The 26,046-nt window shown below is 40.5% G+C and overlaps 1 protein-coding gene across 1 annotated transcript in view; it reads left to right on the top strand.

Annotated features, from left to right (window-relative positions):
* The window catches only part of DCC (DCC netrin 1 receptor), a 2,283,601-nt gene that overhangs the window by 2,192,140 nt on the left and 65,415 nt on the right, over positions 1 to 26,046 (top strand). The window contains exon 27 of the mRNA XM_044089014.1: positions 3,440 to 3,652. Within this exon, the coding sequence (XP_043944949.1) occupies positions 3,440 to 3,652 (213 nt within the window). The remainder of the gene's footprint in view (positions 1 to 3,439; positions 3,653 to 26,046) is intronic.

The raw sequence follows: 26,046 nt of genomic DNA on the forward strand, positions 1-26,046 counted from the left end.
GTACCCAAACATTTAACAAACAGTACTACAAAAATCCTTGGCTGGGCCATTCCTTAGACTATTTATCATGAGTTTAGCCACTGCATTGGTCAGTTTGGCTGTCAGTAGTGAAGACACTCCACAAAGGTGACCCCTCCACTAATGCTGGGAATTATAGACCCATCAGCCTGACAATTCTTATTTGTGAAGCGATGGCATGTACTAAAACTGATCAGATACACTATGATATTAAAAATCTCATCAGACTAGATTCAGAGGTAAGTATTGAGCTAGCTGCCCCTGTGGGCCATTTTAAGCCTAGCTTATTTCCCTAAAAGTTGAGAATTAAACCCTGTACCTCTTTTGTGAGGTAAACACTTGAACTATTATACCAAGCTCCAATCCTGAAAAGTAATTTATTTGTATTTGTTTACCAGGGTAGATCACTTATATCCATGGAAATTTTTCAGACTCAACCTGGGAGTGTTGTCTTGTGAAACGACTTGCACAGAATAACACAGTTGGAGGCTGAGGGAATCAAATCCAGCACCACTAGACTACAGGAAACAGCTCATTAAGAGCTCCGTAATATTCTGCACCAACTAGACCCCCAGTATTTTAGCTTTGTCAAGTGTAGATCATATTGAATATATCAGGTTAACTTGTATGGAAGGGTAATTCAGCTTGTTGACAGCGGTCATGCTCTCCACACAGTGCACCTTTATCTCACCTAGACATTTGACCACCCCCCCCAAACTAACATAGTGAGTAAGCTTACTGCATAATAAAAGAATCCCAAAGTAGTAAGGTGAATAGCAAAATGGCTAAAAGACAAAACCCACATGGTGTGAGTCGCTGGTGTCCTATCAGAGAGTATAAAGTTGACCAGTGGTTTCCCACAGGGTTCAGTGCTAGGATCTCTTTTGTTCGGCATTTACTTTTATGATCTCCAGACCATGCATCAAGACCTCAGGCTAACCAAGTTTGCAAACAGCTGTAAACTGGGAGTCTTGTCAAGCCTCCCTGTGATTCCCAAGCCCTTCAGCAAGAACTTACACTCAGAAATACCTTATGTACAAAACACAGGCTCAAATTAAATGCTAAATAGCTCAGTTTTATCAAATTTCATAAACAGCCCCTCCCTCCAGCATACAACACAGGCAATACCCAACTCCAAATTGAGAATGTTTTTAAAGAACTTGATACTTGGGTTGATAATTCCCTCTCCTTTAATCATCAAGTAACAACAGTAAGTAGTTAGAAAGTTTACTTCACGTAGCTAATTGCCAAGGTAATATCACACAGATTTAATGAGGTCATGTCTCATTACATTCATCATTAGGTTCATAGAATAGTAATAGGCTAACTGCCCTTGTGAGCCATTTTAAGCCTAGCCAATTATCCCTTGTGAGACTCAAACCATGCACCTTGTGTTTGTAAGGCAAACACTTTAACCATTAGGCCACCCTCCCACCTGAAAAGGCCATTTATTAAATACAATGTCCCTTTGGGATGTACCTGCATTCACTGGATCATGAATGACTAGAAAACCCCCAGAGATTCAAACAAAGTAGATTGCTGGCTTAAAAAACCCAAACTACCAGAAAAGACTAAAGTCACTGTCCCTTTATTCAGTATCTTATATTCTTCTGAGGGAGATCTGTGGTTTGCCTTCTCTGAGATTAGGGACCTAGTGGTCCTTGGTCTTTTGTTTCTTCACAAATCAAATAGTCCTGCAAATGCCTAAACCAGGGACCTAAGTATTTATCAGCAAATAAATAAAACATGGTGAATAGGTAAGTTTGTTATACCTTCCCTACCTCTGGAATAGACTCCCACTGCAATTCAAGCAGTGAGGTACATTATCTTCCTTCATATGGGCACTGGATGATTGGATGGCTACTCATAAATTCAATCCTTTCTTGACTGGCCTAACCCTCCTTGAAAACGGAGGTACAGTCTATTGTGAGGTACAGACGGCAAAGCATAAATGGAGCTAATCCTTAGTTACCTTATATTTTCTAGAACCTATGAACACACATATGCAGTCAGAGGGAGCTTTGTGTCTGTGGTCTGCAAAATACATTCTTTATCAGTTATAAGTCTGAGAATGGCAGCCTTCTTACAGATTTCTGAAAATGGTCATGCAGATATCACTTAGCAATAATTTTGTACGTGTCTTAACTTTCTCTGCATAAACACTGCAGGCAGTGGGTGGTATTCATAAGCCTTCTCCACAGCTAAGCACTATGTTTTGCTCAGTTTTGCATTGCTGTGCTGCTAATCTATTATGCAGTTCAGAAACATTCTTAATTGTGGCACTGAATCCCATTAAAACTATCCAGTGAACATTTCTGAACTGCTTTCCATGCTGTTAGAACAACTGCACATAAGCTCCCTTCTCAGTAGACTCAAGCTGTATGGCATGGAGCTGCACAGCCACATATCCCATAAGGTCAACAGCATTCCCTACTGAAGGGAATGGGAGCAACACAGCTAACAGCCCCATGCACCTTTCATGAAAGCTACATGGTGTGAGGATCTTTGAAGTCCTTTAATATACAAGTTTCATAAAAGAGAAGATGCTTGTTGATGTGCCTACGTGCTGCTGTATTAATGTGTGGCTCAGAAAACAGTCCTCTGGTCACTTGTAACTTGCTGCATTTGTGAGCAGCACTTTTTTAGGAATTATTCTTCTCTTGTATACTACTCAAAACCGTGTAAGGTTGTATTCCGTAGTATGCTCATGTTTAGGAATATTGCCTAGTGACTGACATTAATATTCTATTCAGTACTAATCATATACATTAATGATACAGACATTTACTACATGCTATGATTTTGTAATGCAACTCTTACTGTCCATGATGTCTGTATTGTTTATAAAAGTTATTTTTCATGCCAAAAAATGTAGCAATGTGGTTACTGAGCTACAGCTCCCATCGCATACAGTGTCCTTTATTGTCTATCCGAATTTTGCTTCAGAGTTGAGTGCTTTATTCAAAAGAGACAGCTGTCCTTTAAAAGAAACATGTATGTACATACTGTAAATGTATTTAAACTTTTTCCATGGAATATATCCTTGCAGTTTTAGAGGAAATAAAGCAGTGTGTGATATACCAAGACAGGCATCAAATGACTATTTTGGTTTGAAGTCTTCAGCCTCAAGCAGAAGAATGCTTCAGGCAATAAGATTTTTTTATACTTGTGACTTGTCAGATCATGGTATAGTCGGCTATGATGTTTCTGAGTAAAAGAAATCCACTTGCACTGTAGATTATTCTACAGAGAAGAGGCAACAATTGTAGCATTGCTAGCACATTGAAAACCAAGACAAGAAAAGAATGGAGCTTGCATTTATTCAGTCTGAGGAGTACAGGACTGCCTTTGTTTTGATTTTAAAACAGAACTACCTTATTGTGATTTTCATTTCTGTAACAACTGTCTTTGTGATGTCTAGGTACAGCTGAGGGAGCGACATCACAACAGTCATCTTTGTTAGCACAAACACAACCTGAAAGTTCATCTACAGATGAAGCACCAAGCAGAACTATTCCCACAGCTTGTGTTCGGCCAACACATCCTCTTCGCAGCTTCACCAACCCTCTGCTACCTCCACCTATGAGTGCAATAGAGCCAAAGGTTCCTTACACACCGCTTCTCTCTCAAACAGGTAGATAGATATCTTCTTTACTTTTGTGTGTATACAAATCTTAAAAACTGCCAGATGTATGTGTGGCTATCCATGTAAACATAAACACTTGTGCTCACCCCCCCCCCCACACACACACACATACACACACAACTATGTTTTACTTCACAATTAAATGGAAATAACTGAAGAAAAAAAATCTCAAATGTATGCTTCATTTAATTCAAAATAGTATATTATTAAAAAATTGTACTGTAAAAAGGTAAAAAAGAATTGCATATCTTACCTGCTTTTTCCAGCGTGCAAGCTACCATGTTCACTCTTGCATATTGCTGTGAAAACTCCACTACCATATTAGCATATTCTATCTCCAATGTTGCATAATCTTGGATAAAAGATATGTAGATGACTTTAGTCACCATATATTTTTTCAAAGATTGTGCAATATTCAGACATAAACCTAAGCTGAGTTATATAACACCCATGTACATGGTGCAAAAATGTAGCGTGGAGTCTATTTGGTTTCATGTGTAGTGCAATCTGATGTTGTTGAATGTGAAATGTTTATCTGATTTTTATTATGTTTCAGTAAGGTAATGTTTAAAAAAGTAACTAAATACCTTAAAATGCAAAACAAAAATGCTTATCCCTTGTAGAAACGTATATTATTATCAAAGGGTGAGTTCCTATGTGGTGAGTTGAGGTAATCATTCTGTCTGTAAACTTGTAGTACTAGAAATACAAGGTCTAAGGGCCTGAATTTTGCAGTATTATTTATTTTAAATTTGTTTACCGGGAAGTCTAACTAGGCACATGTCCTTTTTCAGCGGAGGCATGGGGAGGAAAGCTCTATTTATTGCAAACCATTTGACAAATATTTGAGTGCAATAAGTACTACAGTGAGTTGCAGTAAGAATCATGGTGAATTTATTTAGATGTGACAGTACGGTGAGAGTGATTATATGATAACAGTGTGTACATTCTATAGAGATTCAAACATAGGATCCATACATGATTTTTAATAAAAAAGAATTATAAACAATTTGTGCTAACATGCCTTTTAGGTTAAAGATCTTAAGGGTATATAGACTATGTAGGTCTGGACAGAAGGGGAGAAAGAAATAGCTGAGAGAGTAATTTTAATCAGGAGCAGTGCATGGACATAGCCATTTATTAGGTGAGTTTTTAGCATTTTCTTAATTAAATTAAATCAAGGCTGTGGTAGATGTTATGTCGGGAGGTAGAGCACTGCAAAATTTGGCTATGTAGTTTGAGAGGAGAGGATGTTCTTCATATTTCACTGTTGCAGTCCTAACAAATGGGTTATCCGGCTCCTGGTAGCCCTCAGTAGCCCTCAGTCGACCCAAATACCAGAGTCTTCGGTATATGACATCGGCTGCCGTCGGCTGTAAAACCGATGTCAGAATGTCAGGTATAAAAGGGAGGCAGCCAATGCCATTTCCCCAGACTTTCTTGCCACGGAGCCTGAAGCAGATGCAATTCGCACTAGTGCCAGTCGGCTGTTTACCTTCTTTTTGCTTTACGACTACCAAGTTGAAAACGCCTTCAGATAAGTACCCCATTGGGGATCCTCTTTTCTTGCTTTAACGAATGTCAGATAAAGTTAATAACTATCTTGCCTGTGGAAAACAGATTCTGCACCGTGATTTTCATTCCTATTGTATAACTTGTTTGGGCCTTGAGCACAATGTCCCTAATTGCAATCTCTGTGCTTCCTTTAACCTGTGTTCCATACGCCATAGAGCTAAGATTTTGTATAAACATTTCGGAGTCTGGCCTAAGTTCATCGTTATAGCGTCTTCACATCTCCCGACTTTGGATATACCTAGGAAACGCAAAGACAAGGACCACGACAGACCTAGGGTTAAATCTGCTGACGATGCACCAGTGAAATTGGTCGTGAGCCCAGTGGTAGTCAGTGAGGTGCTTTTGCAGCCCCTGCAGTCCACAGATTTTCAGCGGCAGGCCTCTGCTGAGACCTTTACGGAGTCCTCCATGCCGCAGTCTATTTCGTCTTCAGACCATCTGCCTGTCACCGCCTCAGATGGGTCCAGAGTCGCTATGCAGGCACTGGCTTCTGACGCCTCTTCTCAACGACATGAGACCAGAACCAGACCGACTACCTTAGGCCATACTTCTGCAATTGCTATGCCTCCCGAGTCCCTCAGGATTGCTAGCAAACCTTCCAGCCGCAAACCTACTCACAAGCAGGTGTCGGCCTCCCCTTCTGTGCCTCAGTCCCAATTGGTAAAGATAGCTGGTGATCTTCTTTCCCTGATTAGGGGCTCTCATCCTCCCCCTTCCAAGAGGGCTAGGGATTTGTCTCCTGATATTTTGTCCATCTCAGCTTCTGAGGTTTCCAGTATTTCTGCTGGTGATGATGGAAATTCTCAACTTTTTTCTGGCTTTGAGAATTCTGATGCTGAGGACTCTATCCCTTCTTCCTCCTCCCCAGAAGATTTTTCCTTTGGGGAAACTTTGAATACTCTTAGGGAGCACTTTAAATGGGAATGTCAGTATTTTCCTCAGTCTAAAAAGAGATTCAGGGATTTTTTGGATTTGCCATAGCATAAGCCACTGCCTATACCTCCAGTTTTGGAAGTTGTGGATGATGTCTTCATGGAAAATTCTTTAACTCCTAATTCTGTCCCTCCTACCCCCAGAAAAACTGATAGGTATTACAGGGTTCCTGAATCTCATCAATTCCTTTTTAAAACCCTACTGCTGATCCTGAGATTATTTCTCAAGGCCCCAAAGGTGTTAAGGCTACTATTGCTAAAAATTCTGTTCCTTCTGATAAGGAGTCTAGGGCCTTGGACAGGTGGGGTAAAAAAGTCTATACTTTTGCAACACTTGCCATTAGATCTGTGAATTGCCTTTTCACATGCTTAAGTATCAGCAGCATATTTTGGAGGCTATTAAGGCTACACTTGGGGATATTTCTTCCATGCCGGAGAACAAAGATTTACAAGAATTACTGAATTCTGCCACTCTAGTTAATAAGCATTCATTACATTGTGGTTTTGACACTTTGGAGACTTCCTGCAGCCACTGGTTCTGTTATTAGAAAGCATGCTTGGCTCAGGGAGCAGCCTCTTTCTGAACCTGTTAAATCTAAATTGCTGGATGTTCCTTTGCACAAAAACAATCTTTTTTGGTAATAAGGCTGAGGAGGTACTGAATAAGTTGGAGGATAAGGCAAAATCTATGCAAGCTGTAAAAGATTTCCTTCAGGCTCAGCCTCCTCGGTTCAGTATGCATTACCCTTCCAAGAATTGGTCTTTCCCTGATCCTGGCAAGTATGATCGCTCTAGGCCTAGGGGTTTCAGATCTTCCAGAGGACAGGCTTCTGCCCCTTAAAGGGCCAAACAATGGCATTCTTCTTCTGTTAAATCGGGGAGTTCTAAGCCAGCTTTCCAAAGCAAACATTCTCAATGACTCCGGCCTTCTTGTGCCTACCTCTGCTGGCCCTGGGTTTCCTTTGGGGGGAAGGTTAGCCAGGTTTGCAGAGGTATGGTCGACCATCACAGATGACAAATGGGTGCTCAATATTGTAAACTAAGGTTACAAGTTTTATTTTCACACCTTCCCTGTTCTCAGAGGGTACCCAAACATACCCAGAACTCTCAGGGCAGAGGTAGAAAATAACATTTCCTCTCTACTGACCATGGGGGCTATAGAACTGGCCTGCCAGTCAGGCAGGCCTAGGTTTTTATTCAAGACTTTTTCTGGTACCCAAAAAAGGGGGCACCTGGTGCCCTATTCTGGATCTGTCTATTCTAGACACTTTTCTGGCGATTCCCAAGTTCAAGATGCTCACTCTTCAACAGTTACTACCCATGCTGGGCAAGGATTCATGGCTGGTAACTTTGGATCTCAAGGAGGCTTATCTGCACATTCCAATAAGGGAAAGTTGCAGGCAGTTCCTTCGTTTCAGGGCTGGAGAGCAACACTTTCAGTTCTCTGCACTGCCCTTTGGCTTATCTACTACTCCCAGAGTTTTTACAAAGTGCCTGACTCCAGCCATTGCTTTCTGCAGGCAGAGAAACATTCAAATTTATCCTTATCTGGATGACTGTCTCATTCAAGCAAACTCCCAAGAACAACTAGAAAAGGATTTGGACTTTGTGAAGGACATTCTCACCTCTTTGGTTTACACTCTCAATGAAAAGAAGTCAAGGTTGGTTCCTACAAGGGAGATTGTTTTCCTGGGACGTAGTCTGAACACAGCCACCCAGATGGTGTTTCCTCCCTCAAGAGAAGCAAGAAGTTCTTTCGGCTTACTTCAATAATTTGGCAAGCATGACCCTGCTCTCTGCAAGGCAATTCCTGCAAGCACTGGGGTTCATGGCTTCATGTATTCTGATGATCCCATATGCAAGGCTGCATATGAGAAAACTTCAATGGTACCTCAAGAATCTTTGGTGTCAACACACACAGGACTTAGACTTGATTCTTAATTCCTTAATTCCCTGTCTATAAATGGAGTTCCTCTGGTGGGCGACAGTCTGTTCTTAGAACAAAGGTCTGCCTTTCCGCTCACAACATACCAGCCAGTCTCTCACCACAGATGCCTCAGATTATCCATGGGGGGCTCATCTGGAAAGCAGGGGCATACAGGGGACTTGAAGCACCAAGCAGATTCAACTGCACATAAACTTAAAAGAATTGATGGCAGTACAGCAGGTCTTGTTGGCTTTCAAGTACCTACTCTACCCTGGGACTCTGCAGATCAGAATAGACAATACCACAATCATGTGGTACATCAACAAGCAGGGGGGACTCACTCTTACCCCTTGTACAGACAAAGCATGAGACTATGGTCATTAGCAGCTTCGATGGGCATACATCTAATAGCCCAGTATCTTCATTGGAGGCTAAACTCCTTGGCGGATCATTTGAGCAGACATGTTCTGGATCCTCACCAGTGGCAACTGAACAAAGTCATTTTCCATCGCATCACTCAGCACTGGGGCTCTCCACAAGTGGATCTTTTCTGCTCTCACACCAGTCATCTCCTTCCAACCTTCTGCACCAGGGAGTTTAACAACAAAGCTTGGAGAGTGAACGCACTTCCCATGGACACAATTCTCAATCTATGCATTCCCTCCCCTGCCTGTTCTTCCCAGAGTGCTGCTAAAGATAAGGGATGAAAAACTCAAGGCTATTCTTATAGCACCAGATTGGCCCAGGCAGCATTGATATCCCCTTCTTCACAGCCTTTCCCTGGCTCACCCTTGGCATCTTCCTTTGGTACCAGATCTGTTGGTTCAGGAAGGGGGAAATTTCCTTCATCTTCATCTTTAAACTCTGCACTTAACTTCCTGGCTAATTCTGGTTGAAGTTCTTCATGAGGCCAGCAGGTCTAGCACCATAAAATCCTATGAGGATAAATGGAAGAGATTTTGCTCTTGGATGGAGGCTAAAGGAGAAGACTCTTCTCATCCTTCTGTTTCCCTTATTCTTGATTACCTAGCAGGCTTGCTTAATGGTCGACTTTCCTTTTCTTCAATCAAAATTCATGCTTCAGCAATTTCTGCTCATTGTTCTTTTGAGCAACCCTTTTTTTCTCACCCATTGATGAAGCAGTTCCTGAGGGGAGCTAGCAATCTTAGACCTCCCAGAAGAGCTCCTACTCCTGCTTGGGATCTTAATTTTGTCCTGGAGAAACTTACTCCACCTCCCTTTGAACCAGCTGCCTCTGCAGATTTGAAGTTTATATCCTGGAAGACTGTTTTTCTTTTGGCTATTACTTCAGCCAGAAGGGTTTCAGAGCTGCAAGCCTTAATGGCAGTAAAACCTTTCATTATTTTTCATTCCGATTGGGTTTCCCTGAGAACTAATCCCTCCTTTATGCCCAAGGTGGTTTCCAGTCTAACCCTTAACCAGTCTATTCACCTGCCTAATTTTTTCAGTAATCCCCGTAATAAAGGGGAAAGGATTCTGCACTCTCTTGATGTGCACAGTCAGCTGAGATTTTACTTAAACGGGACTAAATCCTTTCCAAAATCTGAACAGTTGTTGGTTAGTTTTGCCTTTGGGGCTCAGGGTAAAGCCATTTCGAAACAAACCATCTCCAAATGGATTGCTCGTTGTATTCACTTTTGTTACATGCAGCATGGGAAGGTTTCCCCTCAGGGTATTAGGACCCATTCTACTAGAGCAGCCTCTACCTCTGCAGATTTTCTGAGAGGTGTGCCTACTAAGGACATTCTGGAAGCAGTTACTTGGTCTTCTGTTCATACTTTCACAAAGCATTACAGTCTACCTTTGTTTTCTAAATCCAGGGCTGGTTTTCCCTCTGCAGTTTTGCAGGGCCTTCTTACCAACCCTTAATCTGTGATCCTTCCTCCCCCTTTTTGTCTTTTTCCTGGGCTTTGGGAATCAACCCATATGTTAGGACTACAAGAGTGAAACACGAAGAACATAGTACAGTTGTGTACACTTAAATGTAGATGTTTGAGTGTATTCACTGTTGTAGTCCTGGTTTCCCACCCTCCATTCCCCCTCTTTTCCTAAGGCACAGACTACTTATTTTTATTTTTTGGATGGCATATTTCCAGGATGTTCCCTTCCTGGGTTAGCCTTCTTTTGGGGGTTCCTGACAGTTAAGGCTAGAAAAACTGAGGAAATGGTGTCAGCTGCCTCCCTTTATACCTGACGTTCTGACATCAGTTTTACAGCCGATGGCAGCCGACGTCATATACTGAGGACTCTGGTATTCGGGCCGACTGAGAGCTACTGAGGGTTACCGGAAGCCGGATAACCCATATGTTAGGACTGCAACAGTGAATACACTCGAACATCTACATTTATGGTAAGTGTACACAACTGTACTTTCTCCAGCAAGATTGTTGGCTGTGGATGTCTTTATGAGGGATTTGTTGTCAGACCATAACACTCTAGTGCTTGTGTATGGCTGTACCAGATTTTCCAATGCTGGTGTTTTATCTGGCTGATGGAAGATTTTCTGGGCTAAGTTTAGTTGGTTAAAGAGCAGGAGGTGGTGAAGCTCTAGCCAGTTGAGTTGTTTTGAGTACTGAATAGTGGTGTATCTTAGAGGGTGAGTTTATTGTAGATTTGGCAATTTTGTTATAGCAGGTGTCTAGTTTTGCTAATTTAGATTTTCTTAGATTAGTGAATATGGGTGATTCACAGAGTACACTGAGAAGAGATGCAATTGGGCAATAGAAATTCTTGTGTTTTTTGTGAGGTTTTGCTTGTTCCTATACAGAGTATCTAAGTTTTTATGAACATTTTTATGGTTTGGGATATATAGATGGCAACAGTAGTATACCAGAAATACAAGGTTTATGGACCTGAATTTTGTAAGTGACTTAAACAGAACATGCTGGAGAGATAAATATGTGTCCCAGAGACTGCCCCTCCTAAGGATTGGGGTTCCCATTAATGTGAAACTGAGTTTGTCTATTATCCAGTTTGAAGCACAACCAGACCAGTAGGTGGTGAATAGGAATGTTACAACAGGCCTGGCACCCAAGTCCCTTATGGACAGCTTATAAATGCCTAGCCCTCAATGTCCTGTTTGGATATATGGCGTCATTATTTTTTCAGGTAAACTTGGCTAGGCTTAGAAAGGTATCCTGGGTCATTAGCCTGGTAAGAATCTATAAATCTATGAATCTATAAAGGTGAATTTATACATTTCTATTCAGCCTTTGCGTCTTTATTTTTTGTAGTTTGATCTTTAGAAGTAGAGCTGAGTTCATGTTTGTGTGGTATGTGCACATACGTGCATTTTTGTATGTAGATAAATTCATGATTTTCTCAGCTATCTGTGGTATCTTGTTTTATAAACATTTTCAACAGAAGAAATGCTTTTACTAGTTAAGGTAGTGCTTTCTTTTAACTCTATTTTAGTTTGTGTATAGTTTTGTCTACCATAGTAAAAGAAATATGTGTGATCCTCTCTGATGTTTGGAACTTCATTTGAGAATGTTTGTGTCTTTCGGCTTTTCCCGGTTATGGGGTCGCCACAGCGGAACTTCGGTCCACTAATGATTGGCAGTTGATTTTTACGTACTGGCTTGCCAGGCCTGACGCACAACCTTCAACGAAGGTAAGCCCATTCACGCGGAACTTCATTTGAGAATGGGGATATTAAATCCCAATCTTTCCGAGCCACATGCTCCAGGGATCTTAACCTTGTCATTACGATGAATAGAACATGGTGGAGGGCTAGTTTCCTGACCCAGGCACTCCCCATACTCTGGAATAGGCTGCCCATACATGTCAGGCCTCAATGGCCCTCTTCAAGAGGAACCTTGATGATTGGATCGGAGATAGGAAATTCACTCCGGGGATCATGTCAGTCGTCCTGCTAGATAGGGGTCCAGAGAAGTAAATATTGTGGGAAGAAATAGCCAGGGAATCATTATGGCTAGGCTTGTATACGCCCTAGGGCTGATAGCCTAGTACCTACCTATGAAACTTTGAACCTATAAATCAGTTTCTGATCTGAACAAGCTGCAAGACAGAAAGAAAGAGCTCCACTGCTTGCATTCAGTGCTGTGGTAAAAGGCCCCCTTCAAACAAGTATTCTGTATTTTCTTATTTAGAGACATGTTAGCCATAATGAGGAAATACTCATTATTAGCTAATTTGCATGACTCTGAATCACTAACTACCACAAGAACAGATCAGCTGTTAACTACCACAAGAACAGATCAGCTGCTAACTATGTGATGGCTTGGTGGTTAGCTACTGCAACAAGGGTGTATAGGGTCCTGGGTTCGAGACCTGCATGGCTGTTTATTTCATTCTGGATAGGCTTATAAATGCCCTAGGGCAGATAGCCTAGTATGAACCTATGAACCTATAACCTCGAAAAAGGGCATAGCAAAATAAATTTAAAATGGGTGGCAAAAGCCAAACATATTCTGGCTAGGCTTATAAATGCCCTAGGGCAGATAGCCTAGTATGAACCTATGAACCTATGAACCTAAGTACAGATCAGCACTTTCATGTGGTGGTTAACAGTGACAGTACATACATCATGTTAGCACAGGTATGCCCCTTTCATTCTCTTTTCATACATACAATACACGTATGAGCAAGCGCGTATACACACACACACACACACACACACACACACACACACACACACACACACACACACACACACATAGGCAGCACACACATACAATGCACACACACAAACACACACACACATGCAGCACACACATACAACACACAGACAAATGTACATGTGCGCACACACATACACACAAACACACACATGCAGCACACACATATGACACACACACACACACACACACACACACACACAAACTGACATGCAGCACGCACGCGCACACACACACACACACACACACACACACACACACACACACACACACACACACACACACACACACATTACATACCCAAATCCTGTTCTCATGTTGTCAGAATATCACTCAAGTCTCCTTTTGCTTGTCGTGGTAAATCAGTGATGATTACTGTCAGTAGTTAATATTAGACATTAGAATTTGACATTTCAGATCCTTTAATAACTCCATAGTAGAGCAAATTTGTTACACTAGTGACTTTCTACATTTGTGGGAGGAATGATTAAAACTTGTCCCTGATTTGGCCCTACCACTAATTTTGGCTTTGTCTTGCTCTGTGAGATGGATAGGTGTGCTTAATACTCCCTGTCCATTTCTCTCATACATCATGAAATGTAGGCATTGAATAATGTCAAAGATACTCATTACATTTAAAAAAACTCCTGTTGTACTCACTTATCAGTTAGTATAGCAGGTTAATGCTGAGGTCCCATGTGCCATGTGAGAAGAATGCAGGGGTCAATGCCTTTTCCCCCATTTCTAGTTTACCTTTTTTTAATTTTTCTTTTAAGATTATACCCAGTGTCTAGTGGTAGTGCAGAGGACTAATATCCTTTATGGGAAGTGTGAGGATACAGAAATGGTATCCATTTCAGTGCCTTTATAAATACCCTACTGTGTAGTCTTTCCCAGCACAACTTTTTTTTTTAATTAAGTGCCTTTAAGCCACACTATATATCCCTAGCGTATAGAGTTCACACCAATCCACTTCTTCAGAGTTCTCCCTGGTGAGTAGAGGTTCCCCCCAACCATGTTATGTGTAACTGATGTTAAGAAATAGTGATAAAGATTATCCTTGATGGCTAGTGTTCCCCTGTCCCACATCTTTAGCGTTATCCCTGATAACTAGTTTTCCTCCATCCCATGTCTTTAGAGTTATCCCTGGTGACTAGGAGTTTCCCCTCTGTGCTAGTCATTGAAGATATCCGTGGTGGCTAGTGGTCCTCTGACCCAATTTTGCAGGTATTGCTTATTAGTCTATAAGTGTGCCGAAGTATGATAGCCACCCCAGCCCACAGACACACACACACACACACACACACACACACACACACACACACACACACACACACACACACACACACACCTAATGTACCTCCCATTAACCCCCCTACTATGACCTTTGTAGCAGTCATACATATACTCACACATGCAGCCCATCACATATATGCAATCATGCACCCTAACACTACCTGACCACTAAGCTATCCACGCTTACCTCTACTGTGATGGATGAACATGGCCTTTAAGCCATATTCATTACCACAAGCAGCCAGGAGTGGCTGTGCTAAGTTACCTGATCAGTTTACCACAGGCAGTTGTGTGGGAGAGTGCATGGCTAATTAGCATATGCCTTCTCACCAGAATGCCTCATTAGTATATAGCATATCCTCAAAGACAGCCCACTGCGGAGCTGCACATCTTCGTGCAAAACAACTATGCTAGGGCTGTGAATTCTAAAAAAGTTACCTCAAGGTTTCTGAATTTGGCCCATCATGTATCCTGAAAATCTAAGAGTGTATTAATTCAAATACAGCAATCCTAGGATTTATTAACGCCTACACCAAGTGTACATTGTTTGAGTGAACAGATGACAGAAGCATAACTCCCACCTTCTTCCTCCTAGTTTTAGTTTTCCTACTGATTTTCTTGCAGCCTTAAATATTGAGGGACTTATTAAAGGTTACCACAAAGTGTAGACTACATGTGCACTTAGTGTAATCTTTCTGAGTGATTAGAAAGCACAAAAATATGGTAGGGATGTTCTTAAATACAGACTGTGTACACTTAGTGTACACAGTTTACACAGTGTAGACAATAATATTTTTTATTCACTGTATGTTGTATTTCCTCTCTCTTTCTCTCTCTCTCTATAGTTCTTTTACGGTCATTCAAACAATAGCATTTGTCTGGAAACCAAAATAATAACATAATAAGCCATTCCATCTCTTCAGCTGATTTTTGTGCAGCAAAACAGGTGTGTGTGTGTGTGTGTGTGTGTGTGTGTGTGTGTGTGTGTGTGTGTGTGTGTGTGTGTGTGTGTGTGTGTGTGTGTGTGTGTGTGTGTGTGTGTGTGTGTGTGTGTGTGTGTGTGTGTGTGTGTGTGTGTGTGTGTTTGATCACTTTCTCAATCTCCAGAGAGATATTTTATGCTAGAGAAAGACTAAGAATGCACTGACAATGTAGATATGGTATTATTTAAAATCGTGGTACTTCTACAAAAGAACTGCTATACAGAATACATTGTGAAATGCTGACTATACCTCTGAAAAAGTAAAAAACAGTATTTTGATAAAATTATCAGCCTGCAATCAGTAAAATACTGTCACATAATGCTATGATTTCTGACATAAACAGCAAATGTCCAGGGAACCCAACACAGTGAAACACAATCACGACCAAAGACAATTCCCAGGACAAGACCACGGTCCAAAAAGTTCCACAAATTTCTTATTTATTAGAACACAAAAGAATAGTTGAGCGCTTTCATCTACACAACATAGATTTCATCAGAACACTTGTTAATACAATTCCTATACCTTATATACTTTAAAATACCCGCCTTACAAACCACCTGATCAATTATACCATCAATTAACATTTAAAGGCATATAAACTTTACTACATTCTCATTTTTGTAGTACCACAAATTCACTTATTATAATAATAAAAACAATATGAATACATAAAATTATTCATAAACAATACATATATAATCCTCACAATACTACTAACAAAACTACCTCAAAACTAAGATAAAATTCAGTGTAAACTGAAACTAAAAATATGCATCTATCTAAAGTCAATAATAATAATACATGTTGATAGTGTATAAAATATATAAAATAATACTATGGAAGCATATGATTTTATTACAAAACACTAGCATGATATTTCATTAAATGTTGTTAAAAATGTTATTTAATATAAAATCATAGCCCTATAGTTACATATATACAATTGTTAGTTTCTTATAAGGGGCTTAGTGGGGATGTATTCATTAATACCCGGTGGGCTGGCAGCATTCAATTTAATTTGCCATTTGATCTCTTTGTCCCCCAGAACAGCTTTAATATCACCCCCCCCCCCCCCCCCAGGATTACTCTTGACCACTTCTAAAATAGCAAATCTAAATGAATCACAACCTACACTGTCAGCCAAATGTCTGTACAGTGCATAGTTCTTGTCTTTCTTCTTGATACAATATAAGTGGTCATAAATTCTATTACGTAACCTTCTGTCCATTTTTCCAACATAAAAACTCGGACAAGAAGTACACTTCCCCAAATATACTACATGTTGGGTCTGACAGTTTCCTTTATTAAAAAATATTCTACTTCTTATATTATTTTCTAAACATATGCTCTCCACTTGTAAAATAAAGGAACATTGATTACAGTGTCCATATTGTTTGGTCCCTGTCCTACCCTTATTCCCAACATAGTCTCTATAGTTAGTCCTGACTTCAATCATTCTTTTGAAATTCATCCCAGTTTTATATACATAAGTGAGCCTCTCATCTAATTTCTCACAAATTCCTTCATCACTAGTGAGTATATTCCAGTTACCGTCTATGATCTTTCTAACTTCCCCCACATGTTGTCCAAATTGTAATATACATGCCCTTAGATACCCATCACCTATTGGGTTAGATTTACCCTCATTATGAACTGTAAATTCTCTTCCCAAGAGTAGTGGATATTTGTTTCCCCATTCAGTGACGTCCTTGACCATAGGATCTGGGTAACCTCTGTGCCTAAATAAGTTACCAATAAATTTCATTTCTTCAATCATATCTTCCCTTCTAGATGTCATTTTGGCCGCCCTTATACACTGCCCTTTCAAGATACTTATTTTCTGTGTATAGGGGTGGTTACTTGAAAATTCCAAATATGCATTACAAAATGTATCTTTCCTAAAAATCTTGGACTGAAAAGTTATTCCATCACTGAAAATGTATGTATCAAGATAGTTAATTCCTGTCCTACTGAAATTATAGGTAAATTTCAGATAGGGGGGGGGTACTACCATTAATATATTCCATGAATCATTCCAAATTCTCCTCATTTACTTTCCACAATATAAACAAATCATCCAGATATCTCATATAACCAACTATATACTCCATCCAAAGGGAGTCCAAAACAAATTCTTCCTCCCAATCCAATAATACCAAATTAGCATAAATGGGGGCACATGCCGCACCCATGGCTACACCTGCTATCTTTTTGTAGTACTCTCCTTCAAAGAAAATGAAGTTATTATCAAGTACTATATTAATGAATTCAGATAGGAGATCGATTTTATCCCATTCTAGTTGACTGTGTTTGTTTAAACTATTTATAAATCTAGTCACACCATCAACTCTTGGTATACAAGAAAACAATTCCTTTATATCAATAGTTACAAACATCAAATTCGAATCCCATAATTCCTGTTTGAACATACCCAGAAATTCCCAGGAGTCCTTAATTATATGCGGTGTCTTGGAATAAATATGTTTTAACCATTGGTCTATAACTTTACCAAAAGGAAAAACCTTACTGCGACTTCCAGAGATAATAGATGTTCTTCATCCCACATTGCTGCAGTCCTAACACTTGGGTAGTCCGCTGTCCCAGTCGGCCCGAATACCAAAGTATATGGCTGACGTCGGTCAAGGCGCATTAGTCTGACGTCAGGACGTCAGGGTACAAATGCGCATGACCGACGTCATATCCTCAGTCTTTTTTGCCGCATAGTCCGATGCAGAAGCAGTTTTGCGAGTGCAGGTTGGCGTTCTGAAATTTTCTGAAGTCGGAGTTTCAGACCGAATCAAAGTTGGCTAAGTACCCGTTAGAATATTTTGGTTTTTTCTTGCCTCAGTATTTAACTGGATGTCAGAAAAAGCGAATAACTGTATTTCTTGTGGGAAACAGATACCTCATAGGGATTACCATACCTTGTGTATACCTTGCTTAGGGCCTGAGCACGACGTTGTTGGGTGTCGCTCTTGTGCTAGATTTAACAAACGCACTATAAAGAGAAGATTAGACTGTGCCAGGTTAGTTTTTGGGAAGCGTTGTAATTATAAAATGCCGTCGGATGCTCCGACGCCCGCTTCGTCCAAAAAGCGCAAGGACAAAGCAGCAAAGTCTAGGTTGGAAGAACCGTCAGTCCCGGACGTCGGTTCTTTAGAAGGCTCGGTGGAGCCGGTGGTTCTGCCAGAAGTTAATTTGGAGTCTCAGGGAGAGACTTTACTGTTACAAGATGTGTCCTCTCAGGAGGTAGGCCAGGCTGAAGGGGCTTCTCAGGTGGCTGTTCTTCCCTCCCTTCCTAAGGTGGTTAGGCCCTCCCCTTCTGTTTCCAAGGCTTCTTTGAGAGGCAGGCCGGGTTTAACTTCAGTGGGTGCCTCTCCTAGTTCTTCAGGATCTTTGCCTAAGAAACATATGCTTAAAATGGCAGAGGATTTGATTACTATGATTAGAGGTTCTATACCCCCTCCTGATAAGAGGCCTAGGGTGGAACCTGAGCTTGGGGGTTTTGAGCAGTGTTCGGAGGCTTCTGAGTCTTCGGCTGAAGACTTGCAGGAGTATCCTCCTTATTCTGATTCTGATGTAGATGATTCTACTCCTTCAGCTTCTCCTCCTGAGGATTTTTCTTTTACAGAGACTCTTCATTCCATGAGGGAGCATTTTAAATGGGAAGGTCAGGATTTCTCTGATTCCAGGAAGAGGCTTAGGGAATTTTTGTTTTTACCCCAGCATAGGCCTTTAGCTATACCTCCTGTTCTGGATGTGGTAGAAGATGTTTTTGCAGAGGCTTCCTGAACCCTGATTCTTTGCCTCCTGCCCCAGTGAAACCGGATAGGTATTATAGGGTGCCTGAAGCTCATAAGTATCTTTTAAGAGTCCTAGGGCAGACCCAGAAACTGTTTCTCAGGGGCCTAAAGGTGTTAAGGCTTCTGTTGTTAAAAATCCTGTTCCTCCTGATAAAGAGGCAAGGGCTTTGGATAGATGGGGAAAGAAGGTGTATACTTCTTCCACTTTAGCCATGAGGGCTTTGAATTGCCAGTTCCACATGTTAAAATATCAAAATTATCTCCTTTCACAATTGAAGTCTAAGGTGGATGCTCTGGCGGAAGGTATTGAGTGTAAAGAGTTGCAGGATTTAGTTCATGTGTCTGAACAGGTGGGTAAGCATTCCTTGCAATGTGGTTTTGATGCTGTGCAGGCCTCTTCGAGGGTGGCTGCCACTGTTTCTGTTCTTCGCAGGCACGCCTGGCTGAGGGATCAGAATTTAGCTGAGCATGTTAAGACAAGGATTTTGGATGCTCCGTTACAGTCTGATGTGTTGTTTGGTTCACCTGTGGAAGCAGTTTTAAAGAAAATGGAGGACAAGGCTAAGTCTATGCAGACTGTTAAAGATTTTTTGCAGGTTCAGCCTCCAAGTTTAGTAGAAATTGGCCTACTAAGGGATGGACATATCCTGCTTATGATTCCCAGTCTAGGGGTAGGTCTAGACGTGGTAGGGGCAGAGCTCAAGGTTCTTTTAGGCCTAGAACAGTGAGTTCACCTGCTCAGTCTTCTGGTGAGGGCAGGGGTCAGCCCTTTCGTAAACAGACCCAATGACCTGCCTTTTCAGCTGCCAGTGCTTTCTCGTCTGGCAGCACCTTTGGGAGGAAGGCTGGCACTTTTCAAAGAAAATTGGAGTTTAATTACCCAAGACAGATGGGTATTGGATATCATTCACCACGGTTACAGGTTTTATTTCCATACCTTGCCGCCTTTCAAAGGCATGCCAGACATTCCTCCTCTACAAAGAAAAGAGGCTCACAAGCAAATTTCTCTGTTACTCCAAATAGGGGCCATTCAGCCGGTTCCTGTGCCAGAAAGGGGCCTAGGATTTTATTCTCGCCTGTTCCTAGTACCAAAGAAGGGGAACACGTGGAGACCAATTTTGGATTTATCTATCCTCAACACTTATCTGGACATTCCCAAGTTCAAAATGTTGACGTTACAACAGCTTTTACCTCTGCTGGGAAAAGATCACTGGATGGTAACTTTAGATCTCAAGGAGGCTTACCTTCATGTGCCTATCAGACTAAGTTGCAGGAAGTATCTGCGTTTTCGAGCTGGGAATTCCCATTATCAGTTCTCTGCATTGCCCTTTGGCTTATCTACAGCGCCCAGAGTATTCACAAAAGTTCTGGCTCCAGTGATAGCTTACTTCAGGCTAAAAGGAATACGAATCTATCCTTACTTGGACGACTGCCTGATTCTGGCTCAAGAAAAGGAAGACCTTTTACAGCATTTGGAATATGTGATAGCAGTGCTAAGATGCCTGGGGTATTCTGTGAACGAAATAAAGTCCAGTCTAGTACCCTCTCAAGACATGTGCTTTCTGGGTGTGAGACTGAATACAGCAACCCAGATGGCCTTTTTAACCCCGGACAAACAAAAGAATCTTTCCATTTACTTCCATCAACTATCCCTTCAGTCCGGGCTGACTGCAAGGACAGTCCTTCAAGCCTTAGGGTTCATGGCATCTTGTATTCTGGTGCTTCCCAATGCCAAACTGCATATGAGGAAGCTGCAATGGTATCTCAAAATGTATGGACACAGCACTGCCAGGATTTGGACACTGTCATTCAAATAATACCTTGCATTCAAAAGGAATTTTTGTGGTGGGCTCAGGAATGTCACCTAAACAAGGGACTCTCTGTGACCCGGCCAGAGGCGAGTCAGATTCTAACGACAGATGCCTCAGACATAGCTTGGGGAGCTCATCTGAATGGAAAGTGGATACAAGACAAGTGGCCTGCCAGACTACAGCATCTACATATCAACATGAAGGAGATGTTAGCAGTCCAGTTTGCATTAATGGCTTTCAAGGAGTTACTTCTTCCAGGGCAGGTGTTGATTCTAACAGACAACACAACTGTCATGTGGTACATCAACAAACAAGGGGAACACATTCTTATCCTCTATGCAGGCAAGCAATGATTTTGTGGGAGACTGCGCTCAGCTTGCAACTAACTCTTCAGGCAAGGTTTCTGCCGAGCACAGAACTCCTTAGCAGATGTGTTAAGCAGGCAAATCATGGATCCCCACGAGTGGAAACTGGATCTTCATGTATTTCGGACATTGACAGTGTCATGGGGAACTCCAGACATAGATCTGTTCGCTTCTCCACTAAACCACCAGCTGCCAAAGTTTTGCACCTAAAAGGTTTCATCACACAGCTTGGAAAGTGGATGCTCTTTCTTTCAGTTGGAAAAATCTTCATGTGTATGCCTTTCCACCTCTGCCTCTTCTCCCAAAGGTACTCCTAAAGGTCAGACAAGACAAGCCAAGGATGATTTTAATAGCTCCAGATTGGCCTCGCAACACTGGTACCCATTACTGAGGAGTCTGGTAAGGAAGTCTTCATGGCCTTTACCTTTGATTACACACCTTGTGTCTCAGAGGGACGGTCATCTACTCAATGTCAAGCTTCACTCTCTTCATCTAACAGCCTGGCATATTCTGTTTTGAAACATAGCAGGTCTCAACTTCCTCAACAAGTTTTGAATGTGATTATGGAGGCCAGAAGACCTAGTACAAGGAAAGTGTACGCAGAAAAATGGAAGAGATTTTTATTTTGGAGTGCAGCAAAGGATTTAGAGGTTTCTGAGCCTAATTTGAGTGTGGCTCTTCAATATCTTACTGAGTTATTGGACAAAGGTTTGTCTTTCTCTTCCATTAAGATTCATGCTGCAGCAATTTCAGCTCACTATGATTGTGACCCACCATTGTTTTCTCATCCTTTGTTCAAGCAATTTCTTAGAGGGGCAAAGAATATAAGACCCCCACGTAGAGCTCCTACTCCTGCTTGGGATCTCAATTTTGTGTTGGAGAAACTTACTCTACAACCTTTTGAGCCTCATGGCTACTGCTGAATTGAAATACTTGTCATGGAAGACTGCTTTTTGTTGGCCATTACTTCTGCAAGAAGGGTTTCTGAATTGCAGGCCCTTATGGCGGTTGAGCCTTTTTTGATTTTCCATAAGGATAGGGTATCATTACGTACTAATCCTTCCTTTATGCCTAAGGTGGTTTCTAGTGTGGCTTTAAACCAAACTATTAATTTGCCTACTTTTTATGCAGATCCCAAAATAAGGGGAAAAGATTTTGCACACTTTAGATGTACACAGGCAGTTGCGTTATTATTTAAGCAGGACTAAGGATTTTAGGCAGTCTCAGCAGTTGTTTGTTTCTTTTGCTTTGAGTTCTCAGGGCAAGCCTGTGTCAAAACAAACTATTTCTAAGTGGATTGGGTTTTGCATTGCATTTTGTTATTCCCATCATGGCAAGGAGATTCCAGCTGGGATTAGGCCTCATTCCACTAGGGCTACTGCCACTTCAACAGCATTTCTAAGGGGGGTGGCAACTAAGGATATTTTAGAGGCAGCTACTTGGAGTTCAGTGCATACTTTCTCTAAGCATTACCACCTTCCTCTCTACTCTAAATCTAGGGCTGGTTTTGCAACGGCTATTTTGCAGGGCATGTTGACGGCTCCTGCTTCTTTATGATTTGCCAGCCTCCCTTACCTCTGCTTTGGGATTCTACCCAAGTGTTAGGACTGCAGCAATGTGGGATGAAGAACATAGTACAGTTTTGTACCTACCATAAATGTAGATGTTCGAAGATCCACATTGCTGCAGTCCAATTTACCCTCCCTCCTTCCCTCTGTGTTTAGGGGTGGTTGTGTGGGTGGGGTTGTACTTTGTAAATTTGTATATATTGTACATATATTTGGTACAGGAGTGTTTGGTGTTTTTTGGTTTTGGCCTTATCTTTTTAGGGTCTTCTGACATCTGGGGCAAGAAAAGACTGAGGATATGACGTCGGTCATGCGCATTTGTACCCTGATGTCCTGACGTCAGACTAATGCGCCTTGACCGACGTCAGCCATATACTTTGGTATTCGGGCCGACTGGGACAGCGGACTACCCAAGTGTTAGGACTGCAGCAATGTGGATCTTCGAACATCTACATTTATGGTAGGTACAAAACTGTACTGTCTAAATGGTAGATCCCTGATATTTTTATGTATTTTGGGAATCCCTACAATGGTTGCTAAGATGGGAAACTCCACTTTCAAAAAATTGTACAAGTCTTGGGTAATACGATCGTCCAATAGGAATTCCTCCAAATATAGATCAATCCTGCTATGTGCAATGTTAATTTGGTTTAAAGAAGATATCTCATATTGTTCAGAACTATTTAAGATGTCAAATATTTTTAATATATAATTGTCCATGTCATACAAAACTACTCCACCTCCCTTGTCAGGGGTCATAATTCTAATATTGTGTATATCGTACGGTGATTTTAAAAGTTTTTCGGCTACAATGCTCCAGTTACTATAATTTCTTTGTTTCTGTAAATGATTATATAATTCATATATTTTCCTACTGACCACCTTCTCAAATGTAATTAAAGTATTGTGCATGGGTGGGGTAAAGTTACTTTTCTTCCTCAAACCACCTACATAAGTATTTCCTGTTGTAGAGTTCTGAAAAAATATCCCCAAATTAAGCTTTCTCAAATATAATTTCAACTCTACCAAGGTGTCAACTAAATCAAATTTCCTCTTTGGAATATATTTCATTCCTTTCGAGAATAAAACAAATAGTTCAACATCTACTGGGTATTGTGTATAGTTATAAATTTTAAAATCTCCTACACTATACACTACCCCATCAGTAACCGTAATATCTGGGTTGTCACTATCGTGTTATTGACCCCTGTAGGAGTTCCGTTTTCCTCTTTCCCCTTGTCTCCATCGATTCACTTCCCATCTGCGATTCCCCCTCCCATTTTGTTCTTGTACTAAAAATTCTTCCCCATGTGAAACCTCTCTATATTGTTCACTGTATAGATCCCCCACATCTCTGTCCCTATCTGTCCTATCAAATCTCTCATGTCCTTTTTTGTTCCATTTATACGCTGTTTGATTTTGATATTGCCTCATATCCCTTAAAAACTTCTTACATTTTCTTTCAAACATCTTTTTACAACTACTTTCAGCATATTGAAACTGTTTGGCATGTAATTTTTCCCACTGTGGGAACAATAGATCATTAGTTATAGAAGTATTCAGTTCTTCCACTTCTTTCAACATCAAACTCAACTTATTATCATTGCATGATATAATAAATTCCATAAATCACATACCAAAACTGTCAAACATTTTATGACATGTCCGTATATTAGTTTCATTAAGTTCCACAGCAATGGGCTGTTTAAAAAAACGTAAACCCATTGGTATGATACCACTATCAACACATTTCCGTAAATACAAATTGTCCATCTGTAAAGCTTTAATCTGATTAAGCTTTTTTCCAAAACAGTATATCATGTCCTTCAAGGAATTATTGTAATTATTGACATTACAGTGTTCCTTACTATTGTCAATGGAACGAAAATCCTAAGACATTTTTAAACATTTGTAGGTTGTGATTCATTTAAATTTGCTATTTTAGAAGTGGTAAAGAGTAATCCTGGGGGGGGTGATATTAAAGCTGTTCTGGGGGACAAAGAGATCAAATGGCAAATTAAAGTGAATGCTGCCAGCCCACCGGGTATTAATGAATACATCCCCACTAAGCCCCTTATAAGAAACTAACAATTGTATATATGTAACTATAGGGCTATGATTTTATATTAAATAACATTTTTAACAACACTTAATGAAATATCATGCTAGTGTTTTGTAATAAAATCATATGCTTCCATAGTATTATTTTATATATTTTATACACTATCAACATGTATTATTATTATTGACTTTAGATAGATGCATATTTTTAGTTTCAGTTTACATTGAATTTTATATTAGTTTTGAGGTAGTTTTGTTAGTAGTATTGTGAGGATTATATATGTATTGTTTATGAATAATTTTATGTATTCCTATTGTTTTTATTATTATAATAAGTGAATTTTTGGTACTACAAAAATGAGAATGTAGTAAAGTTTATATACCTTTAAATGTTAATTGATGGTATAATTGATCAGGTGGTTTGTAAGGCAGGTATTTTAAAGTATATAAGGTGAAGGAATTGTATTAACAAATGTTCTGATGAAATCTATGTTGTGTAGATGAAAGCGCTCAACAATTATTTTGTGTTCTAATAAAGAAGAAATTTGTGGAACTTTTTGGACCGTGGTCTTGTCCTGGGAATGATTTCTTACATAATAGCTGATTGCAGGAGCTCAGAATCAGTGCAGGGGAAAATGAAATACCTTGAATGTCAGAGAAAGTTTCAGAAGGAAGCAGCAGTGAGAAAGACTTTGCTAGCCACAGGAGAGATGTACTCTGGGAGTGTCAGCTGGTAGCAGGTGGTAAGGTACTAAACTGTAATGAATCGGATGAATCAATAAGGATTTAAAGATAAGAATGATCAGAGAAGCTTTAAAAATAAAAACGCAGAAGGATAAGGGCAAGTGAGAATGTCCATAAAGGGAGAAGCTGTCTAGATGACATAAAGATTCTGCATGATGCAAGGGTGAAGCAAAGACAGTGACACATCTGAATTTATACAGACCTTATGGCAGTTAAGGCAGTATTTTTAGCCAATGAGTCCTTATAATAAAAGATTGTCATAAGATAGCTGAGGTCTTGCTAGGAGGAATACAGCTTCAGTAGAATATATATCTGCAAGTATCAATTTCTGCAGCGGGGTTTCTTTCTTTTCCAAGGAAAATGTAACTGTTGGGTGGCACATCAGAAAATCATTGCATCCGTTCGACAGATATGCATGAGAGGCTACAAAGGTGATTAAATACAGCTGAGTACAAGGCATCAGACTTTACTACACAGGATTGCTTTTTTAACATTCAAAGATTCCTTAACATTTATTACAGAAGAAAAAAAATGATATTGACTTCTCTGCTGCAGAAACTCTTAAAAGACAGAGATGCTGTGTATACAAGACTTTTTGGTGTTTTGTTTTTCTTTCTGTATGTGTATAATTACTGAATTCTGGTATTTGCAAT

The sequence above is a fragment of the Protopterus annectens genome, chromosome 1.part1 (genome assembly GCF_019279795.1).
Source record: "Protopterus annectens isolate FY-2018-M chromosome 1.part1, PAN1.0, whole genome shotgun sequence".
Lineage (NCBI taxonomy): Eukaryota > Metazoa > Chordata > Ceratodontiformes > Protopteridae > Protopterus > Protopterus annectens.